The following is a 15,644-nucleotide window of genomic DNA, read 5'->3' on the forward strand; positions in this document are numbered from 1 at the left end:
GTCTCCTTCAGCTGCTGCCGGATGCCGCCCTTGCACGAGCTCAACCACAGGCGCCTGCTGGAGTGAGTGCCGCCCTGCGACCGCCCCCCACCCCGGGCACCGCCCCCGCCCTGTGCTCACGCCCCTCCGTCACCCAGCACAGGAGGGACGTTCAGGGTCAAAGGCTAACACACACACAGACCGAGTCACGGATCCTGAGGCACACGTCACACCCACCGTCAGTCACTAAACCCGCCTGTAGGACAGCGGCCCCGTCGGCCTCGGGCCCTTTTGGGCCTCCCTCTTTCTAAAAGCCTCTCCCTGCCGCCCCCGAACCCCCAAGCCCTCTGTGTTGGCCTCAGCGGCCTGGTCTGTAGAGTGGGCACACCGGTGCCGGCCTGAGAGGGTTGTCCTGAGTGTGTGTGTGTGTGGGGGTGTGTGGGTGTGTGTGAGGGAGGCAGACTGCAGAGCCTGTCCCGCGGGTGTGGTCGAGTGGCTGGGGCAGAGCGCAGTGAGGACGCCACTCAGGGGAGATGGGGAAGGGCCGGGAGCCAGCGCAGAGAGAAGGAACTGCCCACTCCTGGAAGGAGCCCCGGGGAGTCTGACGGGGGGAGCGGTTAGAGGGGCTGCACGCCAGTCCTAGGTCCCATCCGGGTCCTTCCCCCGGGTGAGTTTCCTGTGGCCGCCGTGACAAGCCGGGTGGCACGCAAGACAGAGGTTCCTTCTCACGGTCCTGGGGGCCGGGAGTCCAGGAGGGAACCTGCCGTCTCCAGCTTCCCGCGGCTGCAGCTCGGTGGGGCCCGTCTCTCTCTGCCCCCCCCCACCCTGCCTCCACGTGGCCGTCCCCCTCTGTGCCGTGTCCTTGTTACCTCTGCCCCCCCGGGGACACCCATGGTGGCAGCGAGGGCCCCCCCCCGGGCGGTCCAGGTGAAGGTCTTCCTCTCGGGACCCTTCCCCCAGTGCGGCCACACTGGCAGATGCTGCATCCGACCTGGGTGTGTTTGGGGTCCTTTCCGGCCCACCACGTCCACTCTCAACTGTGTGACCTTAGCGAAGCTACTGAACGTCTCTGAGTCTCAGCTGTCATCTAACAAATTGAGGACCGGGCCCGCCCCCCCGCCCCCCCGCCCCGCGATGCTGACCCCCGCCCCGCGATGCTGACCCCCACCGGGCGCCCCAGCCTCCGGTCCTGGGGAAGGCCCGTCCGGCGCGACGGCGGCAGCGGGAGGGCAACGGCGGTCACGCCCGGTCTGTGCTCGGCGCCCAGGTACCTGCAGTTCGCGCTGGACCAGCAGGTGGAGAGCGACTACGTCCTGGTGTACTTCCACCACGGGCTGAGCAGCCGGAACAAGCCGTCGCTGCGCTGGCTGCAGAGCGCCTACCGGGAGTTCGACCGGAAGTGCGTGCCCTCCGGCCCGGGGGGCGGGGGGAGGGGGGTGCAGGGCAGCCCGGGGGTGCGGCAGGGGAGGGGGTGCAGGGCAGCCCGGGGGTGCGGCTGTGGGTGGGCGAGGGCAGGGGGCCGGGCGAGCCTGGGGTCCTGGGGTCCTGGGGTCCTGGGGCTCTGTCCTGAGTGGCTGGCCAGGGCAGGGAGGCATGTCTGTCCTTGCAGGGCTGAAGGGCCTTGGTCACAGCCTCCCGATGCCACCCAGGGCAGGGCCGCCACAGACAATACGTGAACAAGGGGTGGGGGAACTCGGTTCCAACACACGTATTTTCGAATGCTGAAATGTGGCCTTCACTCCATGCTTACATATCGCGTCATGCACTGTCGTCCTGGTGACTTTTTTCAACCACGTGCAGACATAAAGCCCTTCTTGGCTGGCAGGACTTCTCCCCGCCAGGGCCCACGGCCACCAGGCTGGCCCCTTGCCCCGACGGGCCTGGCAGCCTCTGCCCCCCGCCTGGGGTGCGCGCCAGTGGCCTTGGCTCAGGCCTTGGGACTGAATTATTCAGGGAGGAGGGAGGGAGGTGAACTGAGAATCACCTCGTTTTTTGTTTTTCTCTTTGAGTGGTGCTGCATGAGATTACAGGAATGCACTGGCTGGGACTCCTCCTAGAGCAGTTTTGCTTTTGTTTCTTAAATTTCGTTTGTTTGCTTTAGAGAGAGGGGAAGGGAGGGAGAAAGAGAGGGAGAGAAACAATGATCAGTTGCCTCTTGCATGCCCCCAACTGGGGACCTGGCCCAAGACCCCGGCCTGTGCTCTGACTGGGAACTGAACCAGCGACCTTTCTGTTTGCAGGCTGGCGCTCAGCCCACTGAGCCACCCCAGCCAGGGCAAACCCCCTCGTTTTTACGTGGGTGCCTGGTGCCTCATGCCTCGCTGTGTGGGACTCTGTGACCCATCTCACAGCCTGTGTGGCCCACACAGTAGACTCCCTGCTCCCCCAGAATCAATTGCCAGCAGAGAACGGGGTGCAGTTTTTGTTTTGAGAGCTGTGGCCCCGTTGCCCCCTCTGGCATGCGCCCCCCCTGCCCTGGCCCTGAGTGAGGGAGCCCCAGTGAGTGGGGCCGTGGCGGGCAGGGTCCTGGTTTCCCCCGAGTCCCAGTCCTTTCTGGGTCTGCCCCATGTCCCTGAACCGGCTCTGGCGAGCGGCCCGGCGGTTCCTCCGCTCGGGTATGTCCCTGCTGCCGAGCTGAAGTCAGGGCCCCGCCCCCTCAGGTACAAGAAGAACCTGAAGGCCCTTTACGTCGTGCACCCCACCAACTTCATCAAGGTCCTGTGGAACGTCTTCAGGCCCCTCATCAGGTACGCGGCCCCCCCACTTTGCCCCTCAGTGCCTGCAGCCGGGGGTCCAGGCACCCGTCTGATCCCTTCCTCATCCACTAGGGGGAGCCAGTGCGCACACAGCTGGGCCTCCCCGGGCTCTGGGTTCAAGCTGGGCTGGTGATGAAACAGCTCCATTTCAGTCTTGAACCATGGGGAGTTTCTGGCGATCTGGACGGACAGAGCCTGTGGTCATTTTAATGGTGTAAAACTGCCCCAAGAGGGTGCGTGTCATGTGAGGTGGTGACGAAAGCAGAGGGACCCAAGGATGCTTTCTTTGGAGGCGATTCCCGGTCGGGGGGGGTGAGTGGGAGGGAGGCTGGAAAGCTGAGCAGCCTGGTGGGCGTGGTTGCTGGCCAGAGCGGGTGCTGGTACCCCTGCTCCCACGGCGCCCCCCGCCCTGACCCCCCCCCCACTCTGCAGCCCGGGAGCCTGAGGCTTATCGGTCACCGCAGACTCGGGGTCATGCTGTCGTATCTGCGGACGGTGTGGGCCTCGATTTCTCGGGGATCGCTTCGTAGGTTCCATAAACGCCTCGTCACCGGGTCGTGTTCCTGAAACTGATAAACGTTCTGTCGACTGTGATTGGGACGTAGAAGATGGATACACGCAAAACATAATGATGGACACCGGTGGTAGTGTCCGCCGGGGTGGGGCAGCGGGCCGGTTCACGCAGAGGGTCGCCCGTGTATGTAGGAGGGAGAAGCCCCGTTTGCAAGGGGGGGCCAAGGCCCGGCAGGTGATTCGCCCAGGGTTGAGCTGGCCTTGGGGCTGTGCTGGCTCCACTGTGGTCCCCAGGGGCACAGCGTCCTGGAGAGACGCCGGAGAGGATCTGGGTGTGGCCCCTGCCCTCACGGGACCCTCACAGGCTCACAGGGAGAGGAGGGGGCCCGGAGGGGAAGCCCCGCTCCCAGCTGCCTTTCCACACCCCTGGCTCCCACGCAGACTCCGGCAGCTCTGCGGATTCATGGCAGGTGCAGACCGGAATCTGTGTTTACGCAGAGGGTCCCTCGAGTGTCTGGGGCATCCGTGGTCTTGTAAAAGCGGGGTGTCTGCAGACTCTCGGCCCCCGTTACGGCCCGATTCCGGGTGGCATTCCCCCACCCCTGCCTCCCTCCGCTCCGGCCCACAGCTCTGTGGCCGCCTCACGGTCCCCGGTCTCTTCTGCTTCCGCAGCCACAAGTTTGGGAAGAAAGTCACCTATTTCAACTACCTGAGTGAGCTCCGGGCGCACCTCAAATGCGACCAGCTGGCCATCCCCGCGGAGGTCGTGCGGTGAGTCAGAGTCAGGCCGCAGCAGCCGCGCCCCGGGTCTGGGCCCCGCCCCGTCCCATCCCTGAGGAAGGCTCCGCATCATCCCTGCGCGGAGCGGCCGGGTCCGGCTCAGCAGCTGGCAGCATCCTGGAGGAGGCACAGTGGAGATGCCGGCTGCCGACTCAGGGTGGGGGGCACGTGCAGGCCCCCCGTTTCTCCCACCTTGCAAAGTGGGTTTCAGAAAATAGCCACAGCAGTGATGGCTGTCGCTGCCTCGGTGCTCGGTGGTTCTGCTTTGGGGCGGAGCCTTGGGGTGCGTCTCGGGGCGTGGGTGACGCTGGGCTGAATGTGCTCAGGCCACAGGTGCCTTGAGGGCAGCGCGTCCGTGGCCGCTTGCTGAAAGCCTGCTTGCTGGGTCTGCTGCTTTAGTTTACACGGCACAGGAGCCCCCCTCTTGCTCTGTCATGTGGGGTGGGGGACCCCAGGAAGGAGTGTGGTGGCCCTCACCCCACAGCCAGCGCAGAGTGGGGTCCCCTCCAGCCCAGGCGCCCTCTGCCCCTTGCGTCTCCCTCTCCGGGCGTCCTCTGAGGGACCAGGGCCCTCTTGCAGGTGAGGACGGCAGCCGTGCAGGGGCGTCGGAGAGGCTGAGCTCCCTCTGGGCTCCAAGTCACATGCCAGAGGCTGGGGACGGAGCCGTGCGGGGAGTGACTCCACCCTCAGGACCCCTCCCCGCCCCGCCAGGTGGCAGGGGCCACAAGTTAGAGATGACAGGGCCTGCAGGAGGTGCTGCACCCAGCCCGACAGAGTGGGTGGAGTGGGTGGAGTGGGTGTGCCGCAGGAGGCTTCCAGAAGGGGGCGACGCCTGGCGGGGGTGTCCGGGGGACGGCCGGCTGCATCGGGCAGCGGGGAAGGGTGTTTCCAGCAGAAAACAGCAGAAAAGGGGTGTCCCTATGCAGACACGTGCGGGTGAAGTACTGGCCGGGGGTGGGTGGGAGAGACTGGACATTTCACGGGGCTGGGCTGCCCTTCCTGCCTTGTGTGTGAACACACCCCCAGCAGTGGTGTGCGTGTGTGTGTGTGTGTGTGTGTGTGTGAGAGAGAGAGAGAGAGAAAGACGGCAATATGGCGCACGGGCCCAGAAGGCTGAGACACTTGGGTGCCCTGCAGACGCCCGAGGGCGCTGGCTCCCAGACAGAGCCTGCCGGTGGCCCCTCTGGTCCGAGCCCTCAGCCCTGCCGCCAGGTGAGAGCCCGGCTCCTGCTGTGCCCACAGGTACGACGAGAAGCTCCGGAGCCTGCGCAAGGGCGAGCCGCTGCCTCCCGCCAAGACGCCGCCACCGCGGCCGCCTCTGCCCACGCAGCAGTTCGGCGTCAGCCTGCAGTAGTAAGTGAGCCCGGCGTGGCCTGCTCCCGTGTCCACCGTGGGGCCGTGGGGCGCCTCTGTGTGGGCAGAAGGGGTCCCTGGACTTGGCCTGCGTGGCCCAGCTCACCCTGCAGCAGCGAGGCCTGCGGCGGTCACTGGGCGGTGCCCACTGCTGTGTGAGTCGGTGCACCTGACCCCCTTGTCTCCTCGGCCCGGAGTGAGGGGAGGCAGGGGGGGCAGGGGGGGCAGGCAGGGGCGGTGGCGGGCCGCTCGCTGACCCCTGTGGACGTGGTGTCCTGGTCCTCAGAACCTGAGACTTTGTCACTTTACATGGCAAACGCAACTTGGCAAGTGTGGTCAGGTGACGGATCTTGGGCTGCAGAGTCATCCTGGGTGATGGGAGGGGCAGTGTCCTCATAAGAGGGATGCAGGAGGGTCAAGGTCAGAGGGACGTGGGGGCACGCAGGCCCACAGCCAGGCACTGCGGGTGCCCCAGCGGCTGCGAGAGGCCGGGAACGGGCTGTCCGCTGGAACCGCCCGAGAGAACGTAGCCCCACTGACCCGTTCTAGACCCTGGCCCGCCCGGAGGGGCGAGGGAGTAAGCGCGTGTTGACCTGAACTCCCCGGCGTACGGCAGTCAGCTACAGCAGGACCAGGAAGCTGGTCCGGGCGGCGAGAGGCAGGGGCTGTGCGGGAACCTGTCCCAGAGGCAGGCACGTCCGCCGGGGACCTGGGGAGAGCTGGCGGGGAGGGGGCCCGGGAGCAGCGGCTGGGGAGGGGTGCGGAGGGCAGTGGGCACCTCGGGTGCGTCCCAGCGGGTGAAGGTGGAGCGGTGTTCTCCAGACCGTTGGGAGGCTAGGCACGGTCTGCACTGGCCACGGGTGGCTGCTGCGCGCGTGAAACGTGGCTGGTGCCTGTGGAGCCCTGAGGTTCTGACTTTGAGTCGGGTGCAGCTCTGGACTAGGGGGACTCACCCCCGCCTCCCCCGCCGCCACACCCACGCGGTGGGGTCCCTTCCAGGAAGCGTTTTGTGAGCACTTCGCAGACACAGTGTTTGTTCACATAGACCCTTCCCCACCTTCATATATCTGGAACCAAAGTTCACCGAAAAGTATTTTCTTCCCTTTTTTTTTTTCCAAACACTGTAACAAGGGCTGGCCTGACCCCACACTCCTAACAGCCCCAGGGAAGGCAGGGTGGGGTGCAGACCTGCAGTGGCCCTGAGCCCCTCTGGGGGGCGCTGGCAAGAACTCCGCTCTCAGCAGGGTCCCAGGGACGCCCCGCTTGCAGGCCTGGGATTTCCGCCCACCTGCCACCCTTTCACCCGCTTTTGGCCTGTCCCGAGGTTCTGCAGGGGTCCTGGGTGGGTGGCCCTGGCCGAGGCCGCTGGCCTCTCCACCATCCGTCCCTCAGCCCAGTGACTCTCAGTGCCTTTGGGACCAGCTTCCCTGTCCAGAGCCCCTTCTGTCTCCCATTGTCCAATGAAACTTTCAAGCTGAAACGCCGGAAACACGCCCGCCTGGCGGATTTCTAAAGCCCCCCACCCCGAGTGTGGGGGGAGGTGGTCGGTAATTGGGGGCGTCTTCTCTGCTCTGTGAAGCCCCCCGGGGCCTCGTGCGTGTGAAAAACACCCCTTAGAGAGCCAAGGTCCCTCCCTGTGACAGGGCCCCTGGTCACCGTGCAAACCGGTCCCTCATGTCCATGGGGCATGGCGGGGGCCTCGGACAGCCCCCGAAATCATTCTGCTCGCGCCGCTGTGAGAGGCAGCCCGTGCAGTCACCTCTCGAAATTAGTATTTTCTGCTGTTTCACCGAGAACGACTACAATGAAACGGCAACGAACACAGGAAACACGGCGCCAGCTATGTACTCTCCTTGGACTATGAATGAATAAACACCATTAAAATTCATCACCCCATCCCATTCGCCAGTGTTAATTCGCTGAGTTCGAGTTCAAAAGCACACAACAGAGAGCTCTCACCTTAGCATGAGCTGATGAAGTTGGCGTGTTGATGGGAAGTCAGCGAGTCCAGAGGTCTCTGCTGGCTCGCCGTCCCTGAAGAGGGGAAACGGAAATGTTCGCGTGCATTTAGCACAGTCCTGCCTGGGCAGACTCGGCCCCATAGGAAGAGGGAGGGGCCTCGGCCCGGGGTGGGGAGAGGGGCCACATCCTAGAGTTCTGGCACTTTGCGTCTTTGGAAGTCAAGCTAGGCAACCCCAGTTTCTCCTAACTGGAGTTGAAACCTTACCCTCCCCTCCTTCACCCTCCAGGGCCAGGGTGTCAGACTCTAGGAGCCAGTCCCTGCTGCCCGGCACACTTTGCCTGCTCTTATTCCTTCTTCATGGCCCCCTCCTCCAGGAAGCCTTCCCTGATGACTCCACACAAACAGGGACCCTTTGTTGAAAAGACTACTTTCCTCCCATTGACTTGCCTTGACACCCTTATCAAAAACCGATTGACCATAAAGGTGAGGGTTTATTTCTGACTCTTCATTTTATTCTGGTGACCTGTGTGCCGGTGCCACACTACCTGTATCGCCGAAGCTTTCAGGAAGTTTTGGAATCGGGAGTATGAGTCTTCCGACTCTGTTCTTTCTCGGGGTCGTCCTGGCGATTCTGGGCCCCTTGAGCTTCCCACACGACCTTTCGCATCAGCTCGTCAGTTTCTGCAGCCGCTGGGCCTCAGTGGCAGGGCGGGGCCGCCGGGAGGGAGGTCAGTCTGGGGAGTCCCCGGACACAGGACGTTTTTCCACTTACTTGGACCTTTTAAATTTTTTCAGGGATGTTTTGTAGTTTTCAGTGTGCCGTGTAGCCCCCTTTTGCTAAGGACCCGTGGGCAGCAGATTCCGGGGTGCTGTCTGCTTGCGGCAGGCAGGGCCACACGGTGCCAGGGGTGGGGGCCCAGGGTGGAAGGCCTCAGTGGCCAGGACACGTTTTGCAAGGGTAGGGGTGACGGGCGGCTGCTTTCCTGCTCTTTCCCTGCAGGCTTGGGGACACTTGCCTTTGGTCTCCCGGCCCCGGGGGCCGGGCAGAGAGCATAAAGTGCTATTTGGGACGGCTGTGGGGCAGGGGGCGGGCCTTCTGCGGCTCCGGTTCTGAGTCACCCTCCAGCCTGACCTGGCAGAGCCGCCGCCCGTCGGAGCTGGGGGGCTGGTCTAGTGGGTGGAGCAAGCCTCTTTGTCGTGGCCCCCGCAGCTCCCAGGGAGGGCCAGCTGTCAGAGGGGTGTCGCAGCCTGCAGGGGCCTGCCGCCACCTCCCAGCACCCCCACTGTACACCAGGCCTTGGGGTGCTCCAGGCGCAGGGCCCTGGGAGCCCGTTGGCCTGAGCCCTAGGCTGTGTGACTTCAGACAGAACAGTCAGCCTCTCTGAGTCGTTTGTCCTGTATGAACACGGGGCTGCTGGGATGCAGGCGGTGGGCGTAGTGGGGTGGCGGTGCCTGGGGCAAGCCCCTCCTCGCTGGGTCAGGGACGGGGGGAGAAAGCCCGGCTGTCACTTCTGCTCCGTCGAGGGCGGTGGCTGAGTGCCAGGGCCCCCCATGCTGCAGGCTGGGCATCTGTCCTGCCCCTTCACCGCCCGGCACACGTTGGGTTGTGGGCCCTGTGACCTGGGGCAGCCCGTCCCTTCCGGGCCCTTGGTCTCCCGCTCTCCCAGGCCCCTTCTGCGCGGGAAGTCTGCTCCTAAAACACGAAACATCGGCTGAGCTATAGGCAAAGGGTGTGTTCAGCAGCCGCGGTGTGACAGCTCTCCGGGGCCCAGGCTGGTCATTGAGTCTCAGCTGGGTCCCCTTCCCAGGAGCAGTGACTAGCCTAGGCTTTGGGATCAACAGGCCCGGGCACTCTGGCTGGGTGACCCTGTCTGTGCGAGTCCCCGCTGGGCCCTGGGCCCGAGTCTGCACCTGTGAGGGGGCCCCAGTGTTTGGCCTGGGAAGCCCCTCAGCCCCTGGCTTTCCAGTGGTTTTAACTGTCAGTGCCTTTGACGTGACTGTGAATCGCAGCCCCCGGCATCCCTGCCTTCCCGCAGGGGACTGGGTCTGAAGAGGCCACGAGAGAGGCTGGGGGTCGTCCAGCTCAGGCGGGGCCAGGACTTGCCCCCCAAGAAAACGGAGGAGGAAAAGAGCCCGCAGCTGGCGGAGAACCTCTGACACCGCACTTTCGTTCGTGTTATTCCTGCCACTCCTGGCCACCGGGCCACCTGAGGGCGGTGGCCGATTGTCCCTCTCTCCTCTCTCTCTCTCTCTCTCTCTCTGCAGGCTCCCGGGTCCCGTGTTCTCCCAGGTGTGGAGAGGCCCGGAGCCCCGTGCTGGCTGCGATTGCCTGCCACGCCCAGGCCAAAACCGTTGCTGTCTTTTCTGTCCCCTCAGCCTCAAGGACAAAAACCAAGGCGAACTCATCCCACCCGTGCTGAGGTTCACGGTGACCTACCTGAGAGAGAAAGGTGAGTGGGAGGAGCTGGCTCCAGACGGGGAGCGGGGGGACGGGAGGGCCGCCTGCGTGCCTCACTGGAAGGCTAGCCTGGTCCTGAGCACCCCAGGCTGGGGAGTTGGGGGAGGGGCGCCCGTGCAGGGGGGTGACCGGGATGTGACGTGTTTCGGGACCGGGCGGAGGATAATGCACAAAGACCCAGGTCAGAGACTGGGAAAGGGGCTGAGTCTGTTTCAGGAAGCTACTCTGTCCGTTAACAAACAAACACCGAGACAGCGCACAGCAGGGGCTCAGGGTCTGTTCCTTGAGTAAGCAGGGGGCTGGAGGCTGGAGGCTGGAGGCTGGAGGGAGAGGCGGCAGGGGCGGGAGACGGGCTGCAGGGCCTGCCCAGCTGGTCCGAGTCAGGGATCCCCGGGGGTGGGAGGGGGGAGCATCCTGTGGCTGACGAGGGAGGACTGGAGAGTCGGCCCAGCCTGCCGATGCTCCTACGGAGCCAGGGGGCAGGGAAAACACTGGAGAGGGGGCGGGGGGGAACACTGGAGAGGGGGCAGGGGGAACACAGGTCTCGCCTGGGCCTCCCACCCCCAAGTGGGCGTCCCTACCCCCCGAGGGGAATCGCCCCACAGAGCCCTTACACCTGGCATGAGTGCTGAGTGGCTGGAGTTTTAAATGCCATTTAATTTTAATTAAATTTAAATCTCTGAGTGCAGCGAGGGACTGTGTGCCGGGCAGGCAGCCCTAGACCCTGGTGGGGAGGAAGGGAAGCAGCAGGCTGGGGCCCGGGGGTGCCCGATGCTCGCCACTCCTTTTCCCGTCCATTGGCCCCCGGGGGCAGCGGGCGGCCCGGGCCTCGCTCTGCAGACCGGCGGCTGAGCTCGGGCAGGCTGTGTGCTGGGTCCGAGGCAGCGCTGCCCGGGACCCAGGTCTGTCTGGCCTCCATGGCAGTTGGTCTCCAGCCTCCCTTCCCGGGGGCCACACAGGTGGGAGGGAAATCGGGTCAGATTGGGGAACGTGGAAAAGTTTGAACCGAGGGGAATGAATGGAGGAGGGCAGCGGAGGGAGGAGGAGCCCTGGTACGGGCAGGGGGAGTCATGGAAGGTTCTGGAAACCTGATGTGCTGGGACTGGTGAGACCCCTGGAGGCCCTCTCCCTGCAGGACTGCGCACGGAGGGCCTGTTCCGGCGATCGGCCAGCGTCCAGACCGTGCGCGAGGTCCAGCGGCTCTACAATCAGGGTGAGTCGGCCCCCCCCTCCCGGAGCCACCTGCCCGCCGGGGCCTTGGAGCACCCCCCCACCCCCCACCCAAGGCAGCTCAGCTCTGCCCCCAGCCCCCAAAGAGCCCTGGGCCAGGACAGCTGTCCCGGTGGGTCCTGTGCCCAGCTCCAGGGGCAGGTGGCCTCTCGACGCCCTTCTGCCCTGAGGGTTTCTCCAGGAGCACCAGGAGGACGGTGCAGGGGATGGTTCTGCGGCAGCTGCGTCGGCAGCAGCGCCGACCTGCTCGGTGGGGCGTCCTCAGTGGCCAGGGTGTAGCCTGAGGGTGGGGAGACGCCCTGACGCCGGCAAAGCAGATGGCTCACCCACAAGGAGGAGCCCCATGCCCCCCATCCCCTCGTCGTTTCTGTGGTCACACATTCGCTCCCGTAGCGACTCGGCTGGCGCCTGGTGCCGGCGGGCCAACCCCTCCCTGCACTGGTGTGGGCACTGGGGACAGTGAGGGCCAGGGCCCTGACCCCGACCCTGAGCACTCCCACCGTGGCCGGGACACAGGCTGCCCAGCCGAGAAGCCAGCAACGCCCCAGCCTCCACAGGGCTCCCTGGGGGACGCGGGGGCGGGGGCGGGGGCGGGGGCGGGGGCGGGGGCGGGTGGGATGACAGCACCCCCACCTCCAGAGAGGAGCCAGACCACCCCCAGTCATCCCTGCTGCCGCCTGAGGCTCTCCCTCGGAGGTTTAAAGCCGCTTCGCCTCCGCCCCGTGTTGAAGCCCGAGTCCCCGGCCCAGGGTCGGACAGAACTCAGGGCCACGTGCTCCGTGTCCAGGCAAGCCCGTGGACTTCGACGACTACGGGGACATCCACGTCCCGGCCGTGATCCTGAAGACCTTCCTGCGGGAGCTGCCCCAGCCGCTGCTGACCTTCAAGGCCTACGAGCAGATCCTGGGGATCACCGGTACGCGCCTGCCCGGGGCCACCAGCTGTGGGCCCGGACCCGGGGTTGCCCGGTGCCGCCGCGCTGAGAGGCAGGGTGCTCGAGGGCGAGCCGGGCCTGGCTCCAGGCACCCAGGACGAGCCCCAGGCACGGCGGCTCTGTGGCCGTCAGTGGGGCGTCCCTCCTGCCCGCTGCCAGGGGTCTTTCCCGAAGGGGCCGCAGGGGGCGCTGGAGACGGCCGCCGCACCGGAAGCCGCTCTGGGACCCTCATGCGGAGGACGTGGGGTGAGGCTGGAGAGTTGAGTTCCAGCACAGGGGGTGTGGGGCAGCCCCAGGCGCGTGGGCGGCTCGAGAATAGTCCTTTCACGGGGACTGCATGTCCCTTTAAATGGCCCGACAGCGGGTTTTCACGAGAGAACGGCTTTTACCAGAAACCCTGCAGGAACGTTCGCAGCGGAAGGCTTTGTGTCCTTCCGCTGTGGCCGCGTTTGCGGAGCCTGGGGTGTCCCTGGTGGCCCCGCCCGAGGTGCAGCGGGAGGTCAGCACACCCCGGGACTGGGCTGTGAGAGTGTGTGTATGTGTGTGTGAGTGCGTGTGAGTGTGCAAGTCGGTGTGGTGTGAGTCAGTGCGAGCGTGTGGGTACGCTTTTGCAGGGGGAGCTTGGGGACACTTGTTGGTTGGTGAGCTGTGTGTGTGTGTGTTTAAAAGATTTTATTCATCTTTTTTTCAAGAGGGGAAGGGAGGGAGAGAAACATCAGTGTGTGGTTGCCTCTCACGAGTCCCCCACTGGGGACCTGGCCTGCAACCCAGGCGTGTGCCCTGCCTGGGAATCAAACCAGTGACCCCTTGGGGTTCGCAGCCAGAGCTCAATCCACTGAGCTACACTACTCGCCAGGGCTGGTTGGTGAGGTCCGACCTGAAGTTCACAGAGCTCCATGGGGGGCGTCGTTAAGAGGGAACTGGGGTGGGGGGGGGCGGTCTCGACCCTGGGACAGCTACATCCAGCCCCCTTGTCGCTGCGGGGCCCTGAGCTGCTGAGAATCATAACCGGGTCAGGTCAGTCGAGAGCAGGGTCAGCACGCGTTCTAACGGGCCATATAGGAAATGCTTCGGGCTCAGTGCGCCCGACTCCACTCCGCAAAGGCGGCCGCAGGTAGTGTGTGAGCGGCAGGCGCGGCCCCGAGCCGGGGGAGCATTAATGATGAGAACAGGCCGCTTGGCCCCGGGTCCCCGGGCTGCTGTGTGCCAGTGCCCGGCCAGACGCCCCACGGGTGGAGTGATGTGGCGCTCCGGGCCATTGGCGGGGGGGGGCGCCTTCTGTCCTCCCTCCGCCCACGCCCTCCCCTCGGAAGGGCTCAGCGGGACCCTGGTGCTGTCACAGGCGTGGAGAGCAGCCTGCGGGTGACCCGCTGCCGCCAGATCCTGCAGAGCCTTCCAGAACACAACTACGCGGTGCTCGAGTACCTCATGGGTTTCCTGCACGAGGTGCGTGGGCGGAGCCGGGCTGCGGGGTGGGTGGGCGGCCTCGCCCTCTCGTCCGTGCACACCCACGGACCGGGGTCTGGGGTCACACCCTCCCTCCGGCTGGAATGCCACTTCCGGGCCCCCGGGGGCTTCCCCCCGAGGCCTGGCGGGCAGCTGCGGCAAGGAGAAGCCCTCCGCCTTCTGGCCGGGGTCAGCCACGCCCACCCCCTGCTGCCCCACGTGGTCTCCCGGGAAGGGGCGGTCCTGGAGGCAGGGGCAGAGCGGCACGGTGACAGCCCGAGGGCACGGCCCTGGCTCCCAGCCCAGTGCTCTTCCCGCCACGCAGGCCCCACGGGTCACCCCGTGTCACGTGTGTCCGCAGGTGTCCCGGGAGAGCATTTTCAACAAGATGAACAGCTCCAACCTGGCCTGCGTCTTCGGGCTGAACCTGATCTGGCCGTCGCAGGGGGCGGCCTCCCTGAGCGCGCTGGTGCCCCTGAACCTATTCACCGAGCTGCTCATCGAGCACCACGGAAGGGTCTTCCGCGCCCAGGACGCTGGTGGGGAGCCGGGCGCCGGCTCGGCGGGGCGGGAGAGCAGGGCGGCCCCTTTGCCAGAGGCTTCGCCGCGCCCCGTGCGCCTGCGCCCCCTGGCGGCTGCCGGGAGCCTCCGCTAGTGTGGAAAGGCCTGTCCCTCTGGGCCGGCGCGCGCGTTAACCTGCCATTAAAGACACTCCTGGCGAACCTTCCGGGGCAATGCCGTGGCTGTGGTCCTCCGGCCCCGCCCACGCTGCTGAGCGTGGGCGCAGAGGGGAGGGTGGCTCTGTCGGAATCACAGTCCGACGTGGCTTCACTGCAGATGGGTGTCTGCGGGCTGGGCCCTGTATGGGGCAGCCGCTGTGGCTGTGATGCTGTGTAACAGACGGGCCAGTAACGTACAGCGCCAGCGTTTCTGGCGGCTGTCGGTGGGCCAGCCGGCCACTCCGGTTGGGCCGGGGCTTTAGGAGGCGGAACACGTTCCCACCCTGCAGGTGGAGGGGCAGGCGGCCTCCTGGCTCTGGCTGCCGTCCCGCGTGCTTACACTGTATTAGCCAAAGCCAGCCTCGGGGCCAAGGCCAGATTCACAGTGGGAGGGCTCTGCCGATTATCTGGCACAGGGGTGACCCTGGGGCAGGTGGGGGCTGGGGTGGTAAGGCAGGCAGCCTTCCTGGGGGCTCTGGGACCCGCTCTGGCCCTGCGGCCCTGGCTGCCCCACCAGGAAGGACACCGACCCTCTGACCGTGTCTGGAGTACAGGAGGTGGAGCCGGGGTTCGGTGTGCTGGGAGGGAGCCCCCGCGGCTCACGGGACGTGTCTTCCCTGGGGGAGGGCAGCCCGGGTCCTCTGGGAGGACGAGGTGGGAGGCCGAGGCGGGTCCCTCCAGCAGGGGCCACAGGCTGACGAGGAGACTGCTGCCACCCCTGCTGGGCCCCTGCCGTGTGCCGGGGGTGGTGCTGGACCGCCTTCCCCACCCGCCACGGGAGCCTCGTGGCAGCCCAGCTGGGTAGGTGTCCTTGGGCGGGGCTCGAGGGGGCTTCATTGACGCCCCTCCTCGTGCCTCAGCTCAGAACGGCAAGGGAGAGGACGTCCCGAGGGCAGAGCGGAGTGGAGACCTGCCTTAGATCCGGGGCCGAGGGCGTCTCGGCTGCTCCAAGCCACCGCCTGGCCCCCACCCCGGGAAGGCGTGGGCTGGAACCCAGGCGCCCCCGGCAGCCGACTTCCGAGAAGGAGAGTTCGGCTCCCTCTCCCAGCCAAGCCAATCCGGAGTGTCCCTCCTCTCCCCAAGGGGGGGTGACGGCGGGGAGAGGGGCCGGGGGTCATTCCACCTGATGAAGTTTCCCCGCACCCCCAGACAGGTGGGCATGGGGGCCCGCAGGAGTACAGGGACTTGCTCCAGGCCACACAGCCCCTGAGCGCAGACCTGGGGGTGCACCTTCAGGGAGCTGTGGGAGCCACGGGGAGGGCCTCCGTCTCCCCATCTGCACAATGGGGGCATTTGCACTGTGTGCCCTGCCCCCGCCCACTGGTTCTCAGCACCTGGCTCAGGAGCCACGTGGCCTCGCCTGGACTCGGCTTCCCCGGACGCTGGCCCACCTGAGCCGTGTTTACCCTCCACGCGCCTGTTCCCTGTCTGAACAGGGGATCCGGCCAATGTGGCACCCAAACCACTGCCGCCACACAGCACTGTGGACACTTCCTACCTGGACCAGAACCAT

General features: G+C 65.9%; 1 protein-coding gene across 2 annotated transcripts in view; it reads left to right on the forward strand.

The window, feature by feature from the left end:
* Positions 1–14,139, forward strand: part of ARHGAP8 (Rho GTPase activating protein 8) — a 29,819-nt gene extending 15,680 nt beyond the window's left edge. For both annotated transcript variants that reach the window (XM_028533274.2, XM_036019729.1), the window contains exons 5-13: positions 1,247–1,378; positions 2,640–2,726; positions 3,921–4,019; positions 5,271–5,381; positions 9,721–9,794; positions 10,938–11,015; positions 11,820–11,948; positions 13,309–13,412; positions 13,774–14,139. In XM_028533274.2, the coding sequence (XP_028389075.1) occupies positions 1,247–1,378; positions 2,640–2,726; positions 3,921–4,019; positions 5,271–5,381; positions 9,721–9,794; positions 10,938–11,015; positions 11,820–11,948; positions 13,309–13,412; positions 13,774–14,067 (1,108 nt within the window). In that variant the 3' untranslated portion in view covers positions 14,068–14,139. The remainder of the gene's footprint in view (positions 1–1,246; positions 1,379–2,639; positions 2,727–3,920; positions 4,020–5,270; positions 5,382–9,720; positions 9,795–10,937; positions 11,016–11,819; positions 11,949–13,308; positions 13,413–13,773) is intronic.
* The last annotated feature ends 1,505 nt before the right edge of the window (positions 14,140–15,644 follow it).

Source organism: Phyllostomus discolor, chromosome 2 (genome assembly GCF_004126475.2).
Source record: "Phyllostomus discolor isolate MPI-MPIP mPhyDis1 chromosome 2, mPhyDis1.pri.v3, whole genome shotgun sequence".
Classification (NCBI taxonomy): Eukaryota; Metazoa; Chordata; class Mammalia; order Chiroptera; family Phyllostomidae; genus Phyllostomus; species Phyllostomus discolor.